The following is a 25,814-nucleotide window of genomic DNA, read 5'->3' as shown; positions in this document are numbered from 1 at the left end:
TCTTTTCTGTGCTCTCTCTAGCTACACAGCAGGGAAAAAGGCCCTTCGGCCCAACCAGTCCATGCCGACCCAGATCCCCATCTGAGCTGGTCCCATCTGCCCGTGTTTGGCCCCATATCCCTCCGAACCTTTCCCATCCACAGACCTGTCTGACTGTGGTTAATGTACCTGCCTCACCCACTTCCTCTGGCAGCTCGTTCCACGTACGGACCAGCCTCTGGGTGAAGAAGTTGCCCCTCGGGTCCCCTATTAAATCTCTTCCCCCCTCTCACCTTAAACCTGTGCCCTCTAGTTCTTGATTCCCCAACCCTGGGGGGGAAAGACTGTGCGCATTCACCATATCGATGCCCCTCATGGGTTTATACACCTCTGTAAGGTCACCCCTACGCTCCAAGGAATGAAGTCCCAACCTGCCCAACCTCTCTCTATAACTCAGTCCCTCGAGTCCCGGCAACATTGGTGTAAATCTCCCTCTGCACTCTTTCCAGCTTAATGGCACCTTTCCTACAGCAGGGTGACCAAAACTGAACACTATACTCCAAGTGATGGGACCGGCTTGGATGGGGATCTGGGTTGCATGGACCAGTTGGGCCGAAGGGCCTGTTTCCGTGCTGTGTGACTCTGAGAGAAGGTCCCCACGCACCTCAGTTTTCAAACACCCGCACCCCCCCCAACCCTGTAACTGTGCCCCCTCGCTCGACACCCTCCCGCTGGACATCTCCCCTGTCACATCCCCCCTTGGGGGTCTGAGACATTTCGAGAAGGTCTGCCCTCGTTCTAATACACAACCGAGGAGTACAGGCCCAAAACTGAACACCTCTGTATGTCGGGGACGGATGGCACACTGGGGGTTGGGGAGGAAGACGTGCTGACTGACTGGATTTCCTGTATCGCCTACATGTGTCTCTCTGAACCACAGACCGAGAGGACAGTGACACCTCCCCGTGACTTGCAGCAGTGATGTTGACCACTTGGCATGGTTAGCGTGATGCTATTGCAGAGCCAGCAACCCGGGTTCATGTTTAACCCTTCAGCACCCCCCAACCAATCCAGAACCCATCCATATCTGTCTTAAACACCCGCAATGACCTCCACAGCCGTCTGTGGCAACAGATTCCACAGATTCACCGCCCTCTGGCTGAAGAAATTCCTCCTCATTGTCTCCTCGGAGCGACGGAGGATGAGGGGGGACCTGATAGAGGTGTATAAGATGATGAGAGGCATTGATTGGGTGGATAGTCAGAGGCTTTTCCCCAGGGCTGAAATGGTGGCCACAAGAGGACACGGGTTTAAGGTGCTGGGGAGTAGATACAGAGGAGATGTCAGGGGTAAGTTTTTTACTCAGAGAGTGGTGAGTGCGGGGAATGGGCTGCCGACAACGGTGGTGGAGGCGGATACGATAGGGTCTTTCAAGAGACTGTTGGATGGGTGCATGGAGCTGAGAAAAATAGAGGGCTATGGGTAAGCCTAGTAATTTCTAAGGTTGGGACGTGTTCGGCACAGCTTTGTGGGCCGAAGGGCCTGAATTGTGCTGTAAGTTTTCTATGTTTCTATGTTCTGTCTCTGTTTTGGAGGGATGTCCGTTTATCCTGAGGCTGTGCCCTCGGATCCTAGACTCTCCCACTGACGGAGACATCCTCTCCACGTCCGCTCTGTCCAGGCCTTGCAGTATCCGGGAGGTCTCAATGAGATCCTCCCTCCTCATCCTTCTGAACTGCATCGAGTTACAGGCCCAGAGGCATCAGGTGCTCCTCGTACATTGAGCCTCTTCATTCCCGGGATTCCCGAGGCTGGAGTTCCTCAGGATGCTAAAGAAATTGGCTTTCATTAGTCAGGGGATTGAGTTCAAGAGCCGCGAGGTGATGTTGCAGCTCTATAGAACTCTGGTCAGACCACACTTGGAGTATTGTGTCCAGTTCTGGTCACCTCATTATAGGAAGGATGTGGAAGCTTTAGAGAGGGTGCAGAGGAGATTTACCAGGATGCTGCCTGGATTGGAGAGCATGTCTCATGAGGATAGGTTGAGCGAGCTGGGGCTTTTCTCTTTGGAGAGGAGGAGGATGAGAGGTGACCTGATAGAGGTGTACAAGAGGCACAGATCGAGTGGACAGTCAGAGACTTTTCCCCAGGGCGACAATGGCTCACACGAGGGGGCATAATTTTAAGGTGATTGGAGGAAGGTATAAGGGGGATGTCAGGGGTAAGTTTTTTACACAGAGAGTGGTGGTTGTGTGGAACGCACTGCCGGCAGAGGTTGTGGGGGCAGGTACATCAGGGACATTTAAGAGACTCTTAGATAGACACATGAATGATAGAGAAATGGAGGGCTATGTGGGAGGGAAGGGTTAGATAGATCTCAGAGCAGGATAAAATGTCAGCACAACATCGTGGGCCACAGGGCCTGTCCTGCGCTGTAGTGTTCTATGTTCCATCCAGCGTTGGATCCAGACAGTCCTCTAGTTCTGCGGGGCCTTGCCAGAGCGGGAGATTGGGATCCAGGCGTGGGGCCGTGTCCTGGACTAACCTGTCGCTGGGCCCACCCATGGACCTGAAGTCACGTGAGGTCAACATTCAGGTCCGTGGTTGGGCAGGGACAGGGGCAGGGGTCAGGCAGGGACAACTCTGTCTAGAGTAAAGACACTCTGAACACTCGCATATGTGTTAAACTTTTCACCCCTCCCCCACCCCCTCTCCTTCCTCCTCCCTCCCCCTCTCTCCCCTCCCCCTCTCCCTCCCTCCTTCTGTCTCCCCCTCCCGCTCCCCCTTTCCCACTCCCCTCCCCCTCTCTCCCCCTCTACCCCCTTCTCCCCCTCTCTCTCTCTCTCTGTCTCTGTCCGTTTTTTTCTCTCTGTATCCTCAACCCCCTCCCTCCCCCTCCATCTCTCTCCCCCTCTGTCTCTCTCCCTCTCTCTGCCTCACTCCCTGTCCCTTTCTCTGTCTGCATCTCTCTCTCTCTCTCTGCCTCCTGTCCTCTCCGCCTCTCTCTCTCTCTCACTGACTGCATCTCTCATCTGCTTTCCTGCAAGAGCACGCTTCACAGATAAGATCTCAGATGACATCCGCTCGAAACGTGTTTGAACACGTTAACAGTTTGTGTACATCAAGCAGACCTTCCACGGACGGATCTACTCCTGATTGATAAATGTCCGTCGGATCTCCCCCCATGTTGCAGTCAAATCATTTACCCAAGGATTCCACACATCCCTGTTTGTTGAGACTGCGTCTGCCTTAATGAACTTTGAAAACTTGGAACAAACCTCCCCTTGGCTCAGTAAATTCCAGGGACAACATGTAATGGGGTCACTTTAGGGCCAGTAAACATCTGTGGAGAGAGCACAGATGTTTCAAATATACAGATCAGGAGCAGTCTCGATACCAAGCATTCACTTCTGGTCGCCCCCTGTTACAGGAAGGGTGTGGGGGGCTTTGGAGAGGGTGCAGGAGAGGTTCACCAGGACACTGCCTGGATTAGAGGGCGTGAGCTATGAGGAGAGGTCGGACGGACTTGGGTTGTTCTCCCCAGAGCGGCGGAGGCTGAGGGGAGAGGTTTATAAGATCACAAGAGGCACAGATAGAGCAGACAGCTGGGATCTTTCTCCCCCCAGGGTGGGAATGTCTAATACCAGAGGGCGTGCATTTAAGGTGGGAGGGGGGAAAGTTCAAAGGAGATGTGCGGGGCAGGTTTTTTTACACAGAGAGCGGTGGGTGCCTGGAATGTGCTGCCAGGGGTGGGGGTGGAGGCAGATACGATCAAGGGGTTCAAGAGGCTGTTAGACAGGCCCATGGATGTGCAGGGGATAAGTATGAGAGGACATGGCTTTAGGGATAAGTATAAGAGGACAGGGCTTTAGGGTGAAAGGGGAAAGGTTTAGGGGGAACGTTAGGGGGAACTTCTTCGCTCAAAGAGTGGTGGGAGTGTGGAACGAGCTGCCATCTGATGTGGTAAATGCGGGCTCGCTCTTTTAAGAGTAAATTGGATAGATACATGGACGAGAGAGGTCTGGAGGGGCATGGGCTGGGGGCAGGTAAATGGGACTAGCCGAATAATGTTTTGGCACAGACTAGAAGGGCCGAATGGCCTGTTTTCAGTGCTGTAGTTTTTCTATGGTTCTATGGGATGGAGGGAGGTGGACAGTGTGCAGGCAGAAGGGATTAGTTTAGTTGGGCATTTAGTTACTGGTTTAATTAGTCCAGCACAACATTGTGGGCCGAAGGGCCTGTCCCTGTGCTGTGCTGTACTGTTCTGTGTTTTGAGAGATCCTCGAAGAACAGATGAGTCAGACGTGAGATCCGAGTCAAAGCCAAAGTCACAGCTGAATCTACTGTCAGAAACACACAAGTCCGTGTGTGCATGGGGGCAATGAAACACTTCCCTGCAGCAGCATCACAGGCACAGAGCGTCAGAGACACAACATTCACAGCGAAAACACAGATCATACAAGAAAGAACACAACTAGAGCAAAGACAAAGTCCACTGCAGTGCAGAGCGGTCCCAGTGCTGCTGTACTGAGGCAGTGATTAGGGTTGTGCCGGTCGGTTCAAGAACCGAATGGTTGAAGGGAAGTCGCCGTTCCTGAATCTGGTGGTATTGGTATTGGTTTATTATTGTCACTTGTACCGAGGTCCAGTGAAAAACTTGTCTTGCACACCGATCGTACAGGTCAATTCATTACACAGTGCATTGAGGTAGTACAGGTAAAAGCAATAACAGAATACAGAGTCGAGTATCACAGCTACAGGGAAGTGCAGTGCAGGTAGACAATAAGGTGCACGGTCATAACCAGGTAGATTGTGAGGTCAAGAGTCCATCTCATCAGGGAACCATTCAATAATCTTATCACCGTGGGGTAGAAGCTGTCCTTGAGCCTGGTGGTACGTGCCCTCAGGCTTTTGTATCGCCTGCCTGATGGGAGAGGGGAGAACAGAGAATGACCCGGGTGGGTGGGGTCTTTGATTATGTTGGCTGCTTCACCAAGGCAGCGAGAGGTATAGACAGAGTCCATGGAGGGGAGGCTGGTTTCCGTGACGCGCTGGGCTATGTCCACAACTCTCTGCAGTTTTTTGCGGTCCCGGGCAGGGCAGTTGCCGTACCAAGCCGGGATGCCTCTGGAGATGATGTTTTCTGTGGGGCATCGGTAAAAGTTGGTGAGAGTCAATGGGGACGTGCCAAATTTCTTTAAGCCTCCTGAGGAAGTAGAGGCGCTGGTGAGCTTTCTTGACCGTGGCATTTCCGTGGTTGGACCAGGACAGGCTGTTGGTGATGTTCACTCCTGGGAACTTGAAGCTCTCAACCCTCTCGACCTCAGCACCTTCTTGTCTACCTGCACTGCACTTCCTCTGTAACACTATATTTTGCATTCTGTTTTCCTTTAGTTCCATCTCGATGTACTTGTGAATGGAATGAACTGTCTGGGTGGTACGCAGACAACAGATTTTCTCCATACCTGGGTGCAGGAGACAATGATAAACCAAAAAACAATACCTTGAAGTCTCAAATCTTCCTTCAAGAGTGGGTACAGGGTTCCCCAGCCATGGTCACTATGTCCTTTGAGAGATGAGAGGAAACGGCCGTTTTTAACTCGTTAACAGATCAACTTGACCCTCACCAACTTTTACTGATGCCCCACAGAAAGCATCCTATCCTGATGCATCACAGCTTGGGACGGCAACTGCTCTGCCCGGGACCGCAAGAAACCGCAGAGAGTTGTGGACACAGCCCAGCGTGTCACAGAAACCAGCCTCCCCTCCGTGGACTGTCTTTACCTCTCGCTGCCTTGGTGAAGCAGCCGGCATAATCAAAGACCCCACCCACCCGGGTCATTCTCTCTTCTCTCCTCTTCCATCGGGCAGAAGATACAGGAGCCTGAGGGCACGTCCCACCAGACTCAAGGACAGTTTCTACCCCACGGTGATAAGACTATTGAACGGTTCCCTTATACGATGAGATGGACTCTGACCTCACGATCTACCTTGTTGTGACCTTGCACCTTATTGACTACCTGCACTGCACTTCCCCTGTAACTGTGACACTTTACTCTGCATTCTGTTATCGTTTTACCCTGTACTACCTCAATGCACTGCGTAATGAATTGACCTGTACGATCGGTGTGCAAGACAAGTTTTTCACTGGACCTCGGTACAAGTGACAATGATGAACTAATACCAATACCAAAAGCCTGAAAGCACATACCACCGGGCTCAAGGACAGCTTCTACCCCGCTGTTATAAGACTATCGAACGATGAGATGGTCTCTTGACCTCACAGTCTACCTGGTTGTGGCCCTTGCACCTTATTGTCTGCCTGCACTGCACTTCCTCTGTAGCTGGGACACTTTGCGTTCCGTTGCCCTGTGCTAGCACCTCGATGTACCAATGACCCGCCTGGCTGGCACGCAGAACAAAACCTTTACCCCCGTGGGCTGAACGTGGAGCAGAGAGAGAGCGTGTGGGGACTGAGGGCAGGATGAGGCACTGTCAGTGTGTTGAACGTAACTGGCGTTTCCTGTCTCCTGCGGTGTGTGTGTGTGTGTGTGTGTGTGCGAGAGACTACCTCACCTACTGAGACAGCAGCAGTAGAAGGAGTAGAGCAGCCCAGGGCAGGAAGACGTGTCTGGGCTGCGTCGAGTGGCAGGAACCCAGGAAGACACCTGCTCCCACCAGCTGGCCAGACGGAGCCCATGTGAAAGGGGCCAGCGTCACTCGGAGGTCCTCAGCAGCAACCGACGCGGGTTCATCGCCAGCGGCTGAGGTGGGCTCGGCGAGTGGGGGAAGGGTCCCTGGCTGTTCTCAGTGGGGGTGGCGGGGTGGGGGCAGAGCAGGTAGTCTGATGGGGTGTGGGGGCAGGAGGGAGGGAGTGGTGGGAGGGGCGGTGAGGAGGGAACGCTGAGGGAGGGGTGGTGAGGAGTGAGGGGCACTGAGGGAGGGAGCACTGAGGGAGGGAGCGCTGAGGGAGGGGCGGTGAGGAGGGAGCACCGAGGGAGGGGCGGTGAGGAGGGAGCGGTGAGGGAGTGGGGCTGAGGAGGGAGGGATGGTGAGGGAGCGCTGAGGGAGGGGCGGTGAGGAGGGAGGGAACGCTGAGGGAGGGGTGGTGAGGGAGCACTGAGGGAGGGGCAGTGAGGAGGGAGCGCGGAGGGAGGGGTGGTGAGGAGGGAGGGGCGGTGAGGAGGGAGTGTCCCCTCCTCACCACCCCTCCCGCTCCCTCCCTCCTCACCGACCCTCCCCTGTCCCTCCCTCCTGACCGCCCCTCCCCCTCCCTCCTCACTGCCCCTCCCTCACCCCTGCCCCTCCCTCCTCACCGCCGCTCCCTCGCCCCTGCCCCTCCCTGCTAACCGCCCCTCCCTGCCCAACCCTCCCCCCTCAGAGCAACAGCCGTCCCGGAGCCCCAGACACTCACTGACCCTCCTTCTGTGGTTGCAGGGGGAATGGCCCTGCCCGATCCCGGGAGCCGGTCGGCAGGGATCCGGCAGTCCCGCTGAGGGGGCGGCAATGTTCAGGAACCGCTCGGCAGCCGGGAGCCATGCCCCGGTGCTGCTGGAGGCCCTCTTCCACTACCAGTACGTGGGCACGGATGGCAGGCTGGTCCGCATCGCGGAGGGAGACCGCTTCGTGCTCCTGCATCGCTCCAACCAGGACTGGTGGCGGGTGAGGCGTGAGGGGGCCGCCAAGAAGGAGAAGCCCTTCTTCGTGCCCGCCTCCTATGTGGTGGAGCTGCTGCCAGAGGTGCCTGCCAGCGCGAAGAGGGCCAGTCTCCCCGGCAGGTTGTGGGAAGGAAGAGCGGAGCAGGCAGGTGAGGCTAGAGCCCTGAACGTGCGTGCGTGCGTGCGTGTGTGTGTGTGTGTGTGCGCGCGCCTCTCTCTCTGTACATCTCTCTGTGTCTGTGTATACCTCTCTCTCTGTTCATCTCTGTCTCTGTGTGTACCTCTCTCTCTGTGCATCTCTGTGTCTCTGTGTGTGCCTCTCTCTCTGTACATCTCTGTGTCTCTGTGCGTACCTCTCTGTTCATCTCTCTGTCTCTGTGTATACCTCTCTCTCTGTTCATCTCTGTCTGTGTGTACCTCTCTCTCTGTACATCTGTGTCTCTGTGTGTGCCTCTCTCTCTGTACATCTCTGTGTGTCTCTGTGTGTACTTCTCTCTCTGTACATCTCTGTCTCTGTGTGTACCTCTCTCTCTCTACATCTCTCTATCTCTGTGTGTACCTCTCTCTCTGTACATCTCTGTCTCTGTGTGTACCTCTCTCTCTCTACATCTCTCTGTGTCTCTGTGTGTACCCCTCTCTCTGTACATCTCTCTGTGTCTCTGTGTGTACCTCTCTCTCTCTACATCTCTGTGTCTCTGTGTGTACCTCTCTCTGTTCATCTCTCTGTGTCTCTGTGTGTACCTCTCTCTCTCTACATCTCTGTGTCTCTGTGTGTACCTCTCTCTCTGTTCATCTCTGTCTCTGTGTATACCTCTCTCTCTGTTCATCTCTGTCTCTGTGTGTACCTCTCTCTCTGTACATCTCTGTGTCTCTGTGTGTGCCTCTCTCTCTGTACATCTCTGTGTCTCTGTGCGTACCTCTCTGTTCATCTCTCTGTCTCTGTGTATACCTCTCTCTCTGTTCATCTCTGTCTCTGTGTGTACCTCTCTCTCTGTACATCTCTCTGTGTCTCTGTGTGTACCTCTCTCTCTGTACATCTCTGTGTCTCTGTGTGCCTCTCTCTCTGTACATCTCTGTGTGTCTCTGTGTGTACTTCTCTCTCTGTACATCTCTGTCTCTGTGTGTACCTCTCTCTCTCTACATCTCTCTATCTCTGTGTGTACCTCTCTCTCTGTACATCTCTGTCTCTGTGTGTACCTCTCTCTCTCTACATCTCTCTGTGTCTCTGTGTGTACCTCTCTCTCTGTACATCTCTCTGTGTCTCTGTGTGCACCTCTCTCTCTGTACATCTCTGTGTGTCTGTGTGTACCTTTCTCTCTGTACATCTCTCTGTGTCTCTGTGTGTACCTCTCTCTCTCTACATCTCTGTGTCTCTGTGTGTACCTCTCTCTCTGTGTCTCTGTGTGTACCTCTCTCTCTGTACATCTCTCTGTGTCTCTGTGTGTACCTCTCTCTCTGTACATCTCTCTGTGTCTCTGTGTGTACCTCTCTCTCTGTACATCTCTCTGTGTCTCTGTGTGTACCTCTCTCTCTGTACATCTCTCTGTGTCTCTGTGTGTACCTCTCTCTCTGTACATCTCTCTGTGTCTCTGTGTGTACCTCTCTCTCTGTTCATCTCTCTGTGTGTACCTCTCTCTCTGTACATCTCTGTGTCTCTGTGTGTACCTCTCTCTCTGTAGGTCTCTGTGTCTCTGTGTACCTCTCTCTCTGTACATCTCTGTGTCTCTGTGTGTACCTCTCTCTCTCTGTACATCTCTCTGTGTCTCTGTGTGTACCTCTCTCTGTACATCTCTCTGTGTCTCTGTGTGTACCTCTCTCTGTACATCTCTCTGTGTCTCTGTGTGTACCTCTCTCTCTGTACATCTCTCTGTACATCTCTCTGTGTGTACCTCTCTCTCTGTACGTCTCTCTCTGTCTCTGTGTGTACCTCTCTCTCTGTACATCTCTGTGTGTCTCTGTGTGTGCCTCTCTCTCTGTACATCTCTGTGTGTCTGTGTGTACCTCTCTCTCTGTACATCTCTCTCTGTCTCTGTGTGTACCTCTCTCTCTGTACATCTCTCTCTGTCTCTGTGTACCTCTCTCTCTGTACATTTCTGTCTCTGTGTGTACCTCTCTCTCTGTACATCTTCCTGTGTCTCTGTGTGTACCTCTCTCTCTGTACATTTCTCTGTGTCTCTGTGTGTACCTCTCTCTCTGTACATCTCTGTGTCTCTGTGTGTACCTCTCTCTCTGTAGGTCTCTGTGTCTCTGTGTGCACCTCTCTCTCTGTACATCTCTCTGTGTCTCTGTGTGTACCTCTCTCTCTGTACATCTCTGTGTCTCTGTGTGTACCTCTCTCTCTGTACATCTCTCTGTGTCGCTGTGTGTACCCCTCTCTCTCTGTACATCTCTCTGTGTCTCTGTGTGTACCTCTCTCTGTACATCTCTCTGTGTCTCTGTGTGTATCTCTCTCTCTGTACATCTCTCTGTACATCTCTCTGTGTGTACCTCTCTCTCTGTACGTCTCTCTCTGTCTCTGTGTGTACCTCTCTCTCTGTACGTCTCTCTCTGTCTCTGTGTGTACCTCTCTCTCTGTACATCTCTGTGTGTCTCTGTGTGTGCCTCTCTCTCTGTACATCTCTGTGTGTCTGTGTGTACCTCTCTCTCTGTACATCTCTCTCTGTCTCTGTGTACCTCTCTCTCTGTACATTTCTGTCTTTGTGTGTATCTCTCTCTCTGTACATCTCTCTGTGTCTCTGTGTGTATCTCTCTCTCTCTACACCTCTCTCTGTCTCTGTGTGTACCTCTCTCTCTGTACATCTCGGTGTCTCTGTGTGTACCTCTCTCTCTGTACGTCTCTGTGTCTCTTTGTGTACCTCTCTCTCTGTACATCTCTGTGTCTCTGTGTGTACCTCTCTCTCTGTACATCTCTGTGTCTCTTTGTGTACCTCTCTCTCTGTACATCTCTGTGTCTCTGTGTGTACCTCTCTCTGTACATCTGTGTCTCTCTGTGTGTACCTGTCTCTCTGTACGTCTGTGTCTCTGTGTGTACCTCTCTCTCTGTACATCTCTCTGTGTCTCTGTGTGTACCTCTCTCTCTGTGCATCTCCACCTTCTCTGTGTCTCTGTACGTACCTTTCTCTCTCTGCATCTCTCTGTCTCTCTCTCGCTCCCTCTCCCGATCCCTTGCTCCCTCGCTCTCTGCCTCTCTCCCTCTCGCTCCAGGTAGCTCGCCCCTCTGTGTGTACCTCTTCTGACAGTGGAGGGACCCAGTCCTGCCCTGGTGGAAATGTTGTCCCTCAGATAGTACACAGGGGCAGTGGAGAGGGTTCTTGCAAGGTGGGGTGCCTGGAATTGGAGGGTGCCCATGTCCGGAGGGGGGATCAGGATGAGTCAGAATCAGAATCAGGTTTATCACCCACTGCGGCCCGCTGTGGTGGTATCATCTGCAAACTTGTACATGGAGTTGGAGCAGAATCTGGCCACACAGTCGTGAGTGTACAGGGAGTAGAGTAGAGGGCTGAGGACGCAGCCTTGTGGGGCACCAGTGTAGAGAATAATCGTGCTGGAGGTGTTGCTGCCTGTCCTCACTGACTGTTCTTATGGGGAAATGCCACGACAGGCGGATCTCAAATAACAGTGAGACGGGGTACAGGAAGGAGAGCTTAGTGACACGGTGTCAGACAACGACAACAACCTTTCCCTCAATGTCAGCAAAACCAAAGAGCTGGTCATTGACTTCAGGAAGGGGGGCAGTGCACATGCTCCTGTCTACATTAATGGTGCTGAGGTCAAGAGGGTCGAGAGCTTCAAGTTCCTGGGAGTGAACATCACCAACAGCCTGTCCTGGTCCAACCACGTAGACGCCACGGCCAAGAAAGCTCACCAGTGCCTCTACTTCCTCAGGAGGCTAAAGAAATTCGGCATGTCCCTGTTGACCCTCACCAACTTTTACCGATGCGCCATAGAAAGCATCCTATCTGGATGCATCCCGCCTTGGGACGGCAACTGCTCTGCCCGGGACCGCAGGAAACCGCAGAGAGTTGTGGACGCAGCCCAGCGCATCACGGAAACCAGCCTCCCCTCCGTGGACTCTGTCTACACTTCCCGCTGCCTCGGGAAAGCAGCCGACGTAATCAAAGACCCCCACCCACCCCGGGACATTCTCTCTTCTCCCCTCTCATGTCGGGCAGAAGATACAAAAGCCTGAAAGCACGTACCACCAGGCTCAGGGACAGCTTCTACCCTGCTGTTATAAGACTATTGAACTGTCCCCTAGTACGATGAGATGGACTCTTGACCTCACGATCTACCTGGTCGTGGCCCTTGCACCTTATTGTCTGCCTGCACTGCACTTTCTCTGTAGCTGGGACACTTTACTCTGCATTCTGTTATTGCTTTACCTTGTACTACCTCAATACACTGATGTGATGAAATGATCTGTATGGATGGCAGGCAAAACAAAGTTTTTCACCGTATCTCGGTACATGGGACAATAATAAACCAATTCACCAATTTACATCGCGAATTTCTGGGGGAGGGTTGACGGGGAGGAGAAGCGAATGGTTGGGGCCAGGATTTATCCAGGAGGGTGAACACTAGCAGGGTCTGGAGGGGCTGAACGGTCTCCGTGAGTCTCTCACCTGATCCCTGATCGATCCTCTTCCCCCTGCAGGCAAGAGCAAGGACGACTTGTACCGGCGGGCCAGGACCCTGGGAGGCAGGCTGACCGGTGACAGCGACGGGAGCAGAGGTGCCCGAGCGAGGCACCTACCTCCCAACCCCTACCAGCCGTCCGCGGGCAGCGTCTTCGCCATGGTGCACTCCTGGCCACCCAGGGGGCAGTCCGAGCCAAGGGGCAAGGTGAGTGGTGGCGGTCCGTCCGTGTGTGTGGGCAGGGAGCTCGGTGGTGTGGGAGTGTCTGTGTCTGTGTGTCTGTGTCTGTGTGTGTGTGTGTGTGTGTGTGTGGGGTAAGGTGCAAGGGCCACGACGAAGTACACTGTGAGGTCAAGGGTCCATCTTATTGTACTAGGGAACCGTTCAATAGTCTTATAACAGCGGGATAGGAGCTGTCCTTGAGCCTGGGTGTACGTGCTTTCAGGCTTTTGTATCTTCTGCCCGACGGGAGGGGGGAGAAGAGAGAATGTCTGGGGTGGGTGGGGGTCTTTGATTATGTCAGCTGCTTTAACAAGGCAGCGGGAAGTGTAGACAGAGTCCATGGAGGGGAGGCTGGTTTCCGTGACGCGCTGGGCTGTGTCCACAACTCTCTGCGGCTTCTTGTGGTCCTGGGCAGAGCAGTTGCCGTCCCAAGCCGGGATGCATCCGGATAGGATGCTCTCCGTGGTGCATCGATAAAAATTGGTGAGGGTCAAAGGGGCCATGCCGAATTTCTGTGGCGTCCTGAGGAAGTAGAGGCGCTGGTGAGCTTTCTTGGCCGTGGTGTCTCCGTGGTTGGACCAAGACAGGCTGTTAGTAATATACACATTGGTACAATGAACAGGGAGGGTTGAGAGGTGTGGGGAAGAAGCGAGAGATCTTGGCGTGTTTGTCCACGGATCCTTAGAGGCGGCAGGACAAGTCGGTTGAAAAGATGGATCTGATGCTTTCCTTCTGGCCAATGCAGAGGATATAAGACTCAGCAGGCTTAGAACATAGAACAGTGCAGCACAGAACAGACCCTTCGGCCCACAATGTTGTGCTGGCATAGCTAATCCCTCCTACCTACAGAATGCCCCTATCCCTCCATTTCCCTCTCATTCATGTGCCCATCCAATCCCCTCTTAAAAGCCCCCGATGAATTTGCCTCCACCAACCTATCAGGCAACGCATTCCAGGCATCCACCACTCTCTGAGCAAAAAACTTACCCCTCACGTCTCTTCTGAACCTACCCCTCTCACCTTAAATGCATGCCCTCTGGTATTGGATTGCTCAATAATGGGGGGAAAAAGATATTCCTTGTCCACCCTATCTATGCCCCTCATAATTTTAAACACTTCCAACAGATCACCCCTCAGCCTCTACCGCTCCAGACAACAGAGCCCAAGTTCGTCCGGCCTCTCCTGATAGCACATGCCCTCTAATCCAGGCAGCATCCCGGTAAACCTCCTCTGCACCCTCTCTAAAGCTTCGACATCCTTCCTGGAGTGAAGTGACCAGAATTGTACGCAATACTCTTGTACGCAATTGTACGTAATATGCTGGAACCATTCCCAACACAAGGCACACAGGTCGACAGGGCGGTGAAGAAGGCGTACAGCAGGCTCGCCTTCATCGGTCGGGGTGCTGAGTTCAAGAGTCAGGAGGTCACGTTGCAGCTTTATAAAACTCTGGTCAGGCTGCGTCTGGAGTATCGCGTTCAGTTCTGGTCGCCCCGTTACAAGGAGGGTGTGTGGGGGGCTTTGGAGAGGGTGCGGGAGAGGTTCACCAGGACCCTGCCTGGATTAGAGGGCATGAGCTGTGAGGAGAGGTCGGACAGACTTGGGTTGTTCTCTCTGGAGCGGCGGAGGCTGAGCGGAGAGGTTTATAAGATCACGAGAGGCACAGATAGAGCAGACAGCCGGGATCTTTCTCCCCCCACAGGGCGGAAATATCTAATACCAGAGGGCGTGCATTTAAGGTGAGAGGGGGAAAGTTCAGAGGAGATGTGCGGTGCAGGTTTTTTTACACAGAGAGTGGTGGGTGCCTGGAATGTGCTGCCAGGGGTGGGGGTGGAGGCAGATATGATAGAGGGGTTTGAGAGGCTGTTAGACAGGCCCATGGTTGTGCAGGGAATGGACATTGTGCAGGCAGGAGGGATTAGTTCAGTTAGGCCTCATTAGCTTAATTAGTTTGGCGCAACACGATGCAGCTTTACAAAACTCTGGGTAGACCACACTTAGAGCACTGTGTCCAGTTCTGGTCGCCTCATTATAGGAAGGATGTGGAAGCGTTGGAGAGGGTGCAGAGGAGATTTACCAGGATGCTGCCTCGTTTGGAGAGTATGGATTATGAGGAGAGACTGAGGGAGGTGGGGCTTTACTCTTTGGAGAGGAGGAGGATGAGAGGAGACATGATAGAGGTGTACAAAATAGTAAGAAGAATAGATAGAGTGGACAGCCAGCGCCTCTTTCCCAGGGCACCGATGCTCAATACAAGAGGGCACGGCTTTAAAGTAATGGATGGGAAGTTCAAGGGAGATATCAGAGGGTGTTTTTTTACCCAGAGAGTGGTTGGGGCGTGGAATGCGCTGCCTGGGGCGGTGGTGGGGGCAGGTACATTGGTCAAATTCAAGAGATTGTTAGATAAGCACATGGAGGAATTTAAAATAGAGGGATATGTGGGAGGAAGGGGTTAGATAGTCTTAGGCGAGGTTTAAAGGTCGGCACAACATGGTGGGCCAAAGGGCCTGTACTGTGCTGTACTGGTCTGTGCTCAGTCAGTCAGATCACAGCTGGAGCACAGAGTCCAGTTCCGGTCACCAGCTTATAGCAGAGAGACGCGTTCACACCAGGGAGGGAGCAGAGGGGAGGTTCACCGGGAGCAGGCCGGCTCCGGAAAGTTTTGGCTCTGGGGAGTGATTGGCGGTGGGGGGGAGCCTGGGGGAGGGGAGGGATGGGGTTTCTCCCCGGGGTGGAGGGGGAGTCGGGGTGTGTGAGATCACGAGGATCCCTCTGTGGGGAGGCAGTAGGAGGGAGCTGCCTCCCTCAGCGGAGAGGGGGCAGGGATTGGTGGCAGGGGAGGGGTGATTAGAGTGGGGGGGGGAGAGGAGGGAAAGTGTTTCACCCCCCCTCCCAGAGGGGATGGGTCTGGAACTCACTGCCTGAGGAGTGGGGGGGGTGGAGAAGCCCTCCCCACATTTGGATTTGAGACCCCCAGGGCGAGGTTGGGGTCCCCAGGAGCGGTCTGGCCGTGACTCCCCCCCCCCACTGAGCTGAGAGTGCATCCCCTGTTCCCCCCCCCCCCCCCCCCCCCCAAGATCGGCAGAGGAACTGAGTGTCCAAGGGTGGGAGGTCGGGCACAGTCTGCCTGTCCGCCTCGTGGTCACCCGTTCCCTATCTGCACGGCTTTAGGCTGTGCCATGCACGTCAATCCTGCACACAGGTCCTGTGTACTGCTGGCTGTCTGTGTCCCTCCCATCCCGTCACACACACACACACACACACACACACACACTCCCCTCTCTCTCACACGTGCACACACACTCTCTCACCCTCTCTCTCTCCCTCTCTCCCCCCTCTCTCCCCCTCTCTCCCCTCTCCCTCCACTCTCTCTCTCCTCTCTCCCTCTCTCTTTCCTTCCCTCCCTCTCTCTCTCTGTCCCCTTTCCCCTCTCTCTCCCGTCTCCCCTCTCCCTCCACTCTCTCTCCTTCTCTCTCCCTGTCTCTCTCACACACACACAAATGCTCTCTCTCCTCCCTCTCTCTCTCTCCTTCCCTCCCTCCCTCCCTCCCCCCCCCCCCCCTCTCTCCTTCCAGTGTGAGGATGTGTGGCCCACACTGCCCCTGACCACAGCCATTGGCAGCACCGGTAGTCTCTGCCTCCTTCTGTTCCTTTGCGGTTTTCAGACTTCAACTCCCCGGCGTTTCTAGAGGAAGAGCAGTCCCTTACTGCACACCGCTCTCAAGAGAACAGTAGGCAGTGGTCACTCAGCAGCGAGTGAGATCCCTCCACTTCTGATCACCCCGGTCCCTTCCTGACAAAGCGAGGCTGGTTACAGTGGATGGAGATGACCAGTAGGTTCAAGTCCCACCAGAGTCAAGGTCAAAATCGAGTTTATAGTCAGTAGCACAGGTCCGTGTGTGCACAGGTACAGTGAAAAACTTTCCTGTAGCAACATCACAGGCACAGAGCGTCAGGAACACAACATTCACAGGAAAAACACAGATTATACAAGAAAGAACACAATTGGAAAAAAAGAAAGCCCACTGCAGTGCAGAGCGGTCCCAGTGTTGCTGCACTGAGGCGGTGATCAGGGTTGTGCCGGTCGGTTCAAGAACCGAATGGTTGAAGGGAAGTCGCTGTTCCTGAATCTGCTGGTGTGGGGAATTCAGGCTTCTGTACCTCCTGCCTGACGGGAGCTGCGAGAAGACGGCACGGCCCGGATGGTGGGGGGATCTTTGATGGCGGACGTTGCCTTCTTGAGGCAGCACCTCCTGTAGATACTCCCGACGGTGGGGAGGGATGTGCCCGTGATGTATCGGGGCTGGGTCCACTGCTCTCTGCAGCCTCCTGCCCATTCGAATCGCCGTCCCAGACCGTGATGCAACCGGTCAGGCCACTTCCAACAGGACATCTGTTTGTCAGAGTGTTCGGTGACAAGCCCAACCTCCTTCACCTCCTGAGGAAGTAGAGGTGCTGACACGCCTTCCTCATGATCATGTCTACGTGCTGGGCCCAGGAAAGGTTGTCTGAGATGTTAACTCCCAGGGATTTGAAGCTGCTGACCCTCTCCCCACCGTCAATCCCCCAATGTTCGAGGGTGGAGTTGGAAGTATCAGAGAAACAGGACCAGGGAGAGGCCATTCCACCCCTCTCCCAGCTGTTCTCCCATTCCATCAGGCCACAGCTGATCTCCTCCCTCAGCCCCACCTCCCTCCAGTCCCTCCTGTCTCCAAAACACCCTCACCCTCGGGGAGAGAGTTCCGGAGATTCACCTCTCCCTCCCACCCTGGGGGAAGAAATCCCGCTCCACTTATTCTGAGTCCGGGGCCCCTGGTTCTGGACTTCCCCAGCCAGGGGAACACCCCTTCCTGCACCCCTCCCCTGTCGAGCCCTCCATACGTTTCGATGAGATCTCCTCTTGTTTGGTCCCAGTCTCGTCCCACAGAACACAGCACAGCACAGGAACAGGCCCTTCGGCCCACAATGTTGTGCTGAACTAATTCAACGCCTCACTAAACCAATACCTTCTGCCTGCACAGTGTCCGTCTCCCTCCATCCCCTGCAAACCCATGTCCCTGTCTAACAGCCTCTCAAACCCCTCTATCGTATCTGCCTCCACCCCCACCCCTGGCAGCACATTCCAGGCACCCACCACTCTCTATGTGAAAAAAAAAACCTGCCCCACACATCTCCTCTGAACTTTCCCTCCTCTCACCTTAAATGCACGGCCTCTGGTATTAGACATTTCCACCCTGGGGTGGGGGGGAGAAAGATCCCGGCTGTCTGCTCTATCTGTGCCTCTCATGATCTTATAAACCTCTCCCCTCAGCCTCTGCTGCTCCGGAGAGAACAACCAAAGTCTGTCCGACCTCTCCTTAGTAGCTCACGCCCTCTAATCCAGGCAGCGTCCTGGTGAGCCTCTTCAACATCACTCCGGTATCTGCCTCCACCCCCACCCCTGGCAGCGCATTCCAGGCACCCACCGCTCTCTGTGGCAGGGTTTGGGAGGTGCTCTTGGAGTAGCCCGGGCGAGGGACCGCGGTGCGTGGTGTAGGCGGTGCGCACTGCGGTCACCGTGCGCCGGTGGTGGAGGGAGGGGGTGTTTGGGGGGCAGAGGGGGGTGGGATGGGGTGCCAGTAGAGCGGGCTGCTCTGTCCCAGGTGGTCTCGAGCTTCTCGAGAGTTGTCGGAGCCACACTCGCCCCGGGCAGGTGGGGAGTGTCCTGTCACACCCCTGACCTGTGGATGGGGGAGAGGTAATGTGGCAGATGTGGAGTGCATGGACTAACCCCACCCAGGGAAGTGGGGAGTGTCCCGTCACACCCCTGACCTGTGGATGGGGGAGAGGTAATGTGGCAGATGTGGAGTGCATGGACTAACCCCACCCAGGGAAGTGGGGAGTGTCCCATCACACCCCTGACATGTAGACGGGGGAGAGGTAATGTGGCGGATGTGGAGTGCATGGACTAACCCCACCCAGGGAAGTGGGGAGTGTCCCATCACACCCCTGACCTGTAGACGGGGGAGAGGTAATGTGGCGGATGTGGAGTGCATGGACTAACCCCACCCAGGGAAGTGGGGAATGTCCCATCACACCCCTGACCTGTAGATGGGGGAGAGGTAATGTGGCGGATGTGGAGTTCATGGACTAACTCCACCCAGGGAAGTGGGGAGTGTCCTGTCATGCCCCTGACCTGTAGATGGGGGGAGAGGTAATGTGGCGGATGTGGGGTGCATGGACTAACCCCACCCAGGAAAGTGGGGAGTGTCCCGTCACACCCCTGAGCTGTAGATGGGGGAGAGGCGTTGGGCAGCAGGAGGTGAGTCACTCACCTCGGGATCCCCAGCCTCTGACCTGCTCCTGTTGATGTGGCCATTTCAGTTGTGTTACTGGTGAGCAGTGACTCCAAGGTGGGGGGTTTGATGCTTGGCTTGAGGTGGTTGATGGCCAGTGGGGAAGGAACAGCTGGCGCAGATGTTTACGCCTGCCCAAATGTGCTGCAGGTTGGCCGGGGCGAGCGGTGAGCAATCCGGCTCAGCCCCAGACCTCCACTGCCCCTGGACGTTGAGTGTGCAGTTGGGACCCCAGTGGTCAGGGTGGCAATTGCACTTCCAAAGTCCGTGAGGGAAACTGTGCCTTGCTGCAATGAGGGCTGTGTGGGGGGAGTGGGGGGGTGGAACAGAGGCCAGGAGAGGGGTAGGGAGGACGAGGGAGGGAAGGAGGGAGCAAGGATGCATGAGCAAAACCACTGTATTTTCCAAGCCCCTCTCCCCCGCAGAACTGTGCCCTTGACAGCTACAGGAAGGTGTGTTGCATGGGCTGGTGAGGAGGGGGCCCCGCAGGAGGGAGAGGCAAGGAGGGGGCCCCGCAGGAGGGAGAGGCGAGGGGGGAGCGCCGCGGGAGGGAGATGCAAGGTGGGAGCACCACGGGAGGGAGGGGCGGCGAGGAGGGAGCACCATGGGAGGGAGCCCTGCGGGAGGGAGGGGCGGCGAGGAGGGACCGTCGCGGGAGGGAGGGGCAGAGAGGAGGGGCGAGGAGGGAGTGCCACGGGAGGGGCAGTTTGGAGGGAGAGCCGCGAGAGGGAGGGGCGGTGAGGAGGGAGGGGTAGCGGGGGGGGGGGCGGCGAGGAGGGAGGAGGGGCGGCAAGGGGGCAGAGCTGAGAGCATAGGGTGCACCATGGATTGCGACGAAGCAGCGGTTGAACAGGGACTTCCTGACGCATTGCAGCGACAATCCTCCCCTCCCCCTACCCCTGCCCCTCCCTTCCCCTCCCCTCCCCTCCCCCTCCCCTTCCCCCATTACAACCCCCGCCGACTGCTGGAACCTTGTGTCGGAAGCTTAGCTTGAGGAAGTGCAGAGGGAGGGGGGGGGGGGGAGGGCGGGGGTGTGGCCCCAGGGAGGAAGTGGAAGATGCCCCGTTGCCTCAGCGCAGGGACTCGGCGAGTTCCGGTGACGAGCCGCAGCCAAGTGGGGGGGGACCGTCTCCGGACCCCGGGGCTGGTGGCCGGGCTTCCAGGGCAGCCCGGGTCACTCTAGGGGCGGAGCACGCTCCCCCTCCTCTCCCCTTCCCCCACCACCTCCCCCAGAGTCGAAGGTCTGCTGCGGTTCCACCTGAGAATATGGCTAGCATGCGGAAGATCTCTCTGGTGTCGTGGGTAAGGAGAGGCTCCTTGTTGCAACAGGGGGGATTTCATCTCTGCTGCTGGGCAGGCACTGCAGTGTAGTGGTTCGTGTGATGCTATTACAGCGCCAGCGACCTGGGTTCAATTCCCGGCCGCTGTCTGTAAGGAGTTTGTATGTTCTCTCCCCCGTGTCTGCGTGGGTTTCCTCCGGGTGCTCCGGTTTCCTCCCACATTCCAGAGGTGTAAGGGTTAGGAAGTTATGGGCATGCTATGTTGGCACCGGAAGCGTGGCGACACTTGCGGGCTGCCCCTCAGAACTCTCTACGCAAAAAGGTGCATTTCACTGTGTGTTTCGATGTACGTGTGACGAATGAAGATATCTTCTCTTATCCCTCTCGTACCCTGAACGGCCAACCCTCGGTCTCCCGATCCGCTCCCTCGGGCGCTCCGTCTGCCTGCCGGCACTGCGCGCTTTCTGTCGCTGTCACGCCACAACCCTGCGTTCTGCTTCCCTCTTGTAACCACCTCGACCTGCTTTGTGTGTGTGGAATGACCTGTCTGGCTGGCACGCAGAGTTTTTCTGCTGTGCGTGTGTGCAACAACAACAAACCAGTGCGATTTCCTCATCCTCCTCCCCTCCCCACCGTCCCCTTCCCTCCCACTACACCAACCATCTCGATAAGCAGGAACCCTCCCTCTTCCTTCCTCCCTCTCTCCGCCAGAGGCACGACACAGACCTGGCTGGGGGAACCTGGGCTCAGCCAGCAGTCGGGAGTCGTCGAAGGCGAACCACCCTCAGGGACAGTGACTGCAGGACTCGAGGGTCTGAGTGATAGGCGGAGAGGTTGGGCAGGCTGGGATCCTTGGGAGTGGGGTGGGGGCGATGTGGGAGGCAAGGGTTAGATAGATCTCAGAGCAGGATAAAATGTCAGCACAACATCATGAGCTGAAGGGCCTGTACTGTGCTGGAGTGTTCTATGTTCTATGTAGGAAACTGAGGGGTGACCATACAGAGGTGTATAAACCCATGAGGGACATCGATAGGGTGAATGCCCACACTTTCTCCCCCAGGGTTGGGGAATCAAGAACTAGGGGGCACAGGTTTAAGGTGAGAGGGGACCTGAGGGGCGACTTCTTCACCCAGAGGGTGGTCCGTACGTGGAACGAGCTGCCAGAGGGAGTGGGTGAGGCAGGTACCTGAACAATACTCGGGCAGGTCCGTGGATGGGAAAGGTTCAGAGGGACATGGGGGCAAATGGGACCGGCTGGGATGGGAATCTTGGTCGGCACGGACATGATACTCCGAGTGCGGCCTCACCAAACTCTTGTGCCACTGCAATATCACGTCCCAGTGTCTGTACCCAGTGCCCTGACCGGTGACGACTTCTCCTACCTGTGACGCTGCTTCCAGGGAACCATGTACCTGTACCCCGAGCTCCCCGTTCTACAACACTCCCCTGTCATTTACCAGTCTATGTACCTGTACCCCGAGGTCCCCCTGTTCTACAACACTCCCCTGTCATTTACCAGCCTATGTACCTGTACCCCGAGCTCCCCGTTCTACAACACTCCCCTGTCATTTACCAGTCTATGTACCTGTACCCCGAGGTCCCCCTGTTCTACAACACTCCCCTGTCATTTACCAGCCTATGTACCTGTACCCCGAGGTCCCCCTGTTCCACAGCACTTCCTGGGGCCCCACCATATGCTGTGAAAGTCCTGCCCTGGTTCGTCCACTCAAATCGCAACACCTCACACTTGTCTGAACTAAACTCTGTGACATGGTGAACTCCAATTGACACGGTACAGTCTCCGTCTGGTCTCCCTCGCCGAGGGACGGGCTGGGGTGGGGGGTGTTGGCCGGTTCCGCGGCAGGTGTCTCCCTGCATGAGCCGACATCACACCGACATGCCTGTGCCTCAGTGCGTGAATGCAGTGTTCACACCTCGCTGTGGCCCACGCAGAGATCGACAGAGCCATGGCCTCCTGTTCAGTAACCTTGAGGTGGGGCTCAACAAAACATGAACGATTGAAATCACCGCCCTCATCCTCTTGCATCACAGAACACAGATCAGTAAGGCACTGGATAGGCCATTCGGCCCACTGTGTTGTGCTGACCTTGATGCCGTTGTATACGTGTCCTCCCCCTGTGTACCACCCATATCGCTCCATATTCCTGTGTCTATCTAACCTCCACCAAACTCCCTGCTTCAACTGCTACCCCATTCCAGGCACCCACCACTGCGTAAAAAAACCTGCCCCTCACATCTCCTTGAATCTTCACCTCCCCCCCACCTTAAAAGCACGTCCTCTGGTGTCTGACTTTCCTACCCTGGGAGAAAAGGAGTCTCTCCACTCTATCTATGCCTCTCATAATTTTAAAAACCTCCATCAGGTCTCCCCTCGGCCTCCGCTGCTCCAGAGAGAACAACACAAGTCTGTCCGACCTCTCCTGGTAGTTCATGCCCTCTCGTCCAGGCAGCGTCTCCTCCACGGTCTCCACATCCTTCTTGTAACGGGGGGGGGGGGGGGGGGGGGGGCGACCAGAACCGCACACTTTTTTCGGTTTGTTGTTTGGAGAATTGTGTACGGAAGGAGGGAGGTGGTGCATCAGTTGTTCCGGGCATTGGGGAGCCCACCCCAGGGGTGGTGTGGACAGTGTTGGTCTCCCTATTGCAGGAAGGGTGTCGATGTGTTGGGAGCAGTTCGGAGAAGGTTTACAGGGTCCTCCCCTGGAATGAGGGGTTGTCCCATGAGGAACGGTGAGACAGGCTGGGCTTGTATCTCCTGGGGGGTGAGAGAGAGGAACTGGGACTGAGACATCTCAGATCCCCGAGGGGGGACTCAATAGGGTGGGTGTTGGGGGGTGGGGTGGGGTGGGGGGAGACGTGTCCTCCTGGGGGAGAATTGAGAACCAGGGGGCCACCGTTTACCAAGCGAGGGGTAAGATTGAGGGGGGTGGGAGGTTGAGGTTACAGTCGGACCACAGAAAGGTGGACCTGTGTCTCCAGTGTGTCTCCACCAAGTAACACTGGAAGGCAAGAAATGGGAGCAGGCGTAGGGCCACTCATCCCCTCTAGTCAGCTCCCTTACCCCGACGAGATGGCAGTCGTTCCGATCCCGGCCTCCTCTCCCCTCACCTGCCCGTTCCCCTGCCCCGAACAAACGTCCCCCTCCTCGAATGGACCCGGCGGCCCGGTCTCTGGGGAGGGGGTTTCGCGAGATCCACTGACCTCCCAGAGGAGAAATTCTTCCTTGTCTCCATCTCAAGGTCCCACCGCTCCCTTGTTCTGGAACGGTGTTCCTCCCCCCACCTCCTTACTGTCCCATCCCCCCTTGTTCTGGACTCTCCCCCCCCCCCAGAGGAAAGACCTTCTCACCACCCACCCCATCCATCCACCCTCAGATCCCAACGTTCCCAACCAGACCACCTCTGCTCCTTCCAAACTCTCAACAGGTACAAGATCCCGACCCGGTCAACCTTTCCCCACGGGACAGCTCCTTCGCGCCCCACCCCACCCACTCTCCAAGGAATCGAGCCCGGGGAACCTTCTCCCAACATGACGACGTTCCCTCCTGAAGTAAGAAGCCCAGGACTGTGGGAAGTGCTCCTGGTGTGGGCTCATTGACCCGGTGTGGAGTTGCAGGAAGATTTGCCCATCTGCAACTGTACACCTTGCAGTAAGGTCCAGCAATCCATGGACATTCTGAGTTACTTGTGGGGTTACCTTCTATCCCATGTACAAGGACACCCAGACACACTTGCACACTTGTGTTCCGTTGCTGTATTACTGGCCTATTATTGTCACATGGACCGAGGTACAGTGAAAAACTTGCGTGCCGTCCTTACAGATCATTCCAAACATCAGTACATTGAGGGAAAACAGAATGCAGAATAAAGTGTCCCAGCTACAGAGAAAGTGCAGTGCAGGCAGACAATAAGGTGCAAGGGCCACAACTAGGTAGATTGTGAGGTCAAGAGTCCATCCTATTGTTCGATAGTCTTATAACAGCAGGGTAGAAGCTGTCCTTGAGCCTGGTGGTACGTGCTTTCAGGCTGTTGTATCTTCTGACCGACGGGAGGGGGGAGAAGAGAGAATGTCCGGGGTGGGTGGGGTCTTTGATTATGTCGGCTGCTTTCCCGAGGCAGCGGGAAGTGTAGACAGAGTCCATGGAGGGGAGGCTGGTTTCCGTGACGCGCTGGGCTGTGTCCACAACTCTCTGCGGTTTCTTGTGGTCCCGGGCAGAGCAGTTGCCATACCAAGCTGTGATGCATCCGGATAGGATGCTTTCTGTGGTGCATCGATAAATGTTGGTGAGTGTCGACGGGGACATGCCAAATTTCCTTAGCCTCCTGAGGAAGCAGAGGCCCTGTTCATGTATTGTACGCAGTTAAGGTTGCCCAGCTATAGGAAGGATCTCATTAAGCTGGAAAGCGCACAGGAAAGATTCACAAGCATGTTGCCAGGATTGGAGGGCTTGAGTTCTAAGGAGATCCCTCAAGGTTGCTGTGCAGGTCGATAGGGTTGTTAAGAAGGCGTATGGTGTGTTGGCCTTCATTAATCGGGGGACTGAGTTCAAGAGCCGCGAGGTGATGTTGCAGCTCTATAGAGCTCTGGTCAGACCACAGTTGGAGTATTGTGTTCAGTTCTGGTCACCTCATTATAGGAAGGATGTGGAAACTTTAGAGAGGGTGCAGAGGAGATTTACCAGGATGCTGCCTGGATTGGAGAGCATGTCTTATGAAGATAGGTTGAGCGAGCTGGGGCTTTTCTCTTTGGAGAGGAGGAGGACGAGAGGTGACCTGATAGAGGTGTACAAGAGGCACAGATCGAGTGGACAGTCAAAGACTTTTTCCCAGGGCGACAATGGCTAACACGAGGGGACATAATTTGAAGGTGATTGGAGGAAGGTATAAGGGGGATGTCAGGGGTAAGTATTTTACACAGAGAGTGGTGGGTGCGTGGAACGCAGTGCCAGCAGAGGTGGTGGGGGCAGATACATCAGGGACATATAAGAGACTCTTAACCTGTCCAAGTCCTTCTGCACCCTCTCTGAAGCCCCCACACCCTTCCTTGTAACAGGGCGACCAGAATTGAACGTAATGCTCCAGACGCAGCCTGACCAGTGTTTTATAAAACTTTCTCTGCGACACTGTATTCTGCATTCTGTTTTACTTTTACTACCTCGATGTACTGATGTATGGGATGATGTGTCCGGCTGAACACAGAACATAGAACGGTATGACAAAGCATATGAGCAACGAGGAGAGGTCAGATAGACTTGGATTGCTTTCTCTGGAGTGTTGGAGGCTGAGGGGAGACCTGATAGAGGTTTAAATTGGTTTATTATTGTCACTTGTACCGAGGTCCAATGAAAAACTTGTCTTGCACACCGATCGTACAGATCAATTCATTACACAGTGCATTGAGGTAGTACAGGGTAAAACAATAACAGAATGCAGAATAAAGTGTCCCAGCTACAGAGAAAGTGCAGTGCAGGCAGACAACAAGGTGCAAGGGCCACGATGGGGTTATAAAATTATGAGAGGCATAGATAGGGTGTTACCCAGGGTAGAAATGTCGAATGCTGGAAGGTTTAAGGTGAGAGGGGGAAAGTTCAAAGGAGATGTACGGGGCAAGTTTTTTTACACAGAGAGCGGTGGGTGCCTGGAATGTGCTGCCAGGGGTGGGGGTGGAGGCAGATACGATACGGG

General features: G+C 55.2%; 1 protein-coding gene across 1 annotated transcript in view; it reads left to right on the top strand.

Moving 5' to 3' along the window:
- Positions 1-25,814, top strand: part of arhgap9 (Rho GTPase activating protein 9) — a 61,854-nt gene that overhangs the window by 2,249 nt on the left and 33,791 nt on the right. Inside the window, 3 exon segments of the mRNA XM_052009404.1 lie at positions 5,374-6,748; positions 7,417-7,786; positions 12,292-12,479. Coding sequence (XP_051865364.1) covers positions 7,486-7,786; positions 12,292-12,479 — 489 coding nt within the window. The 5' untranslated portion in view covers positions 5,374-6,748; positions 7,417-7,485.

Source organism: Pristis pectinata, chromosome X, assembly GCF_009764475.1.
Source record: "Pristis pectinata isolate sPriPec2 chromosome X, sPriPec2.1.pri, whole genome shotgun sequence".
NCBI lineage: Eukaryota > Metazoa > Chordata > Chondrichthyes > Rhinopristiformes > Pristidae > Pristis > Pristis pectinata.
This window is presented reverse-complemented; position numbering and strand designations above follow the sequence as displayed.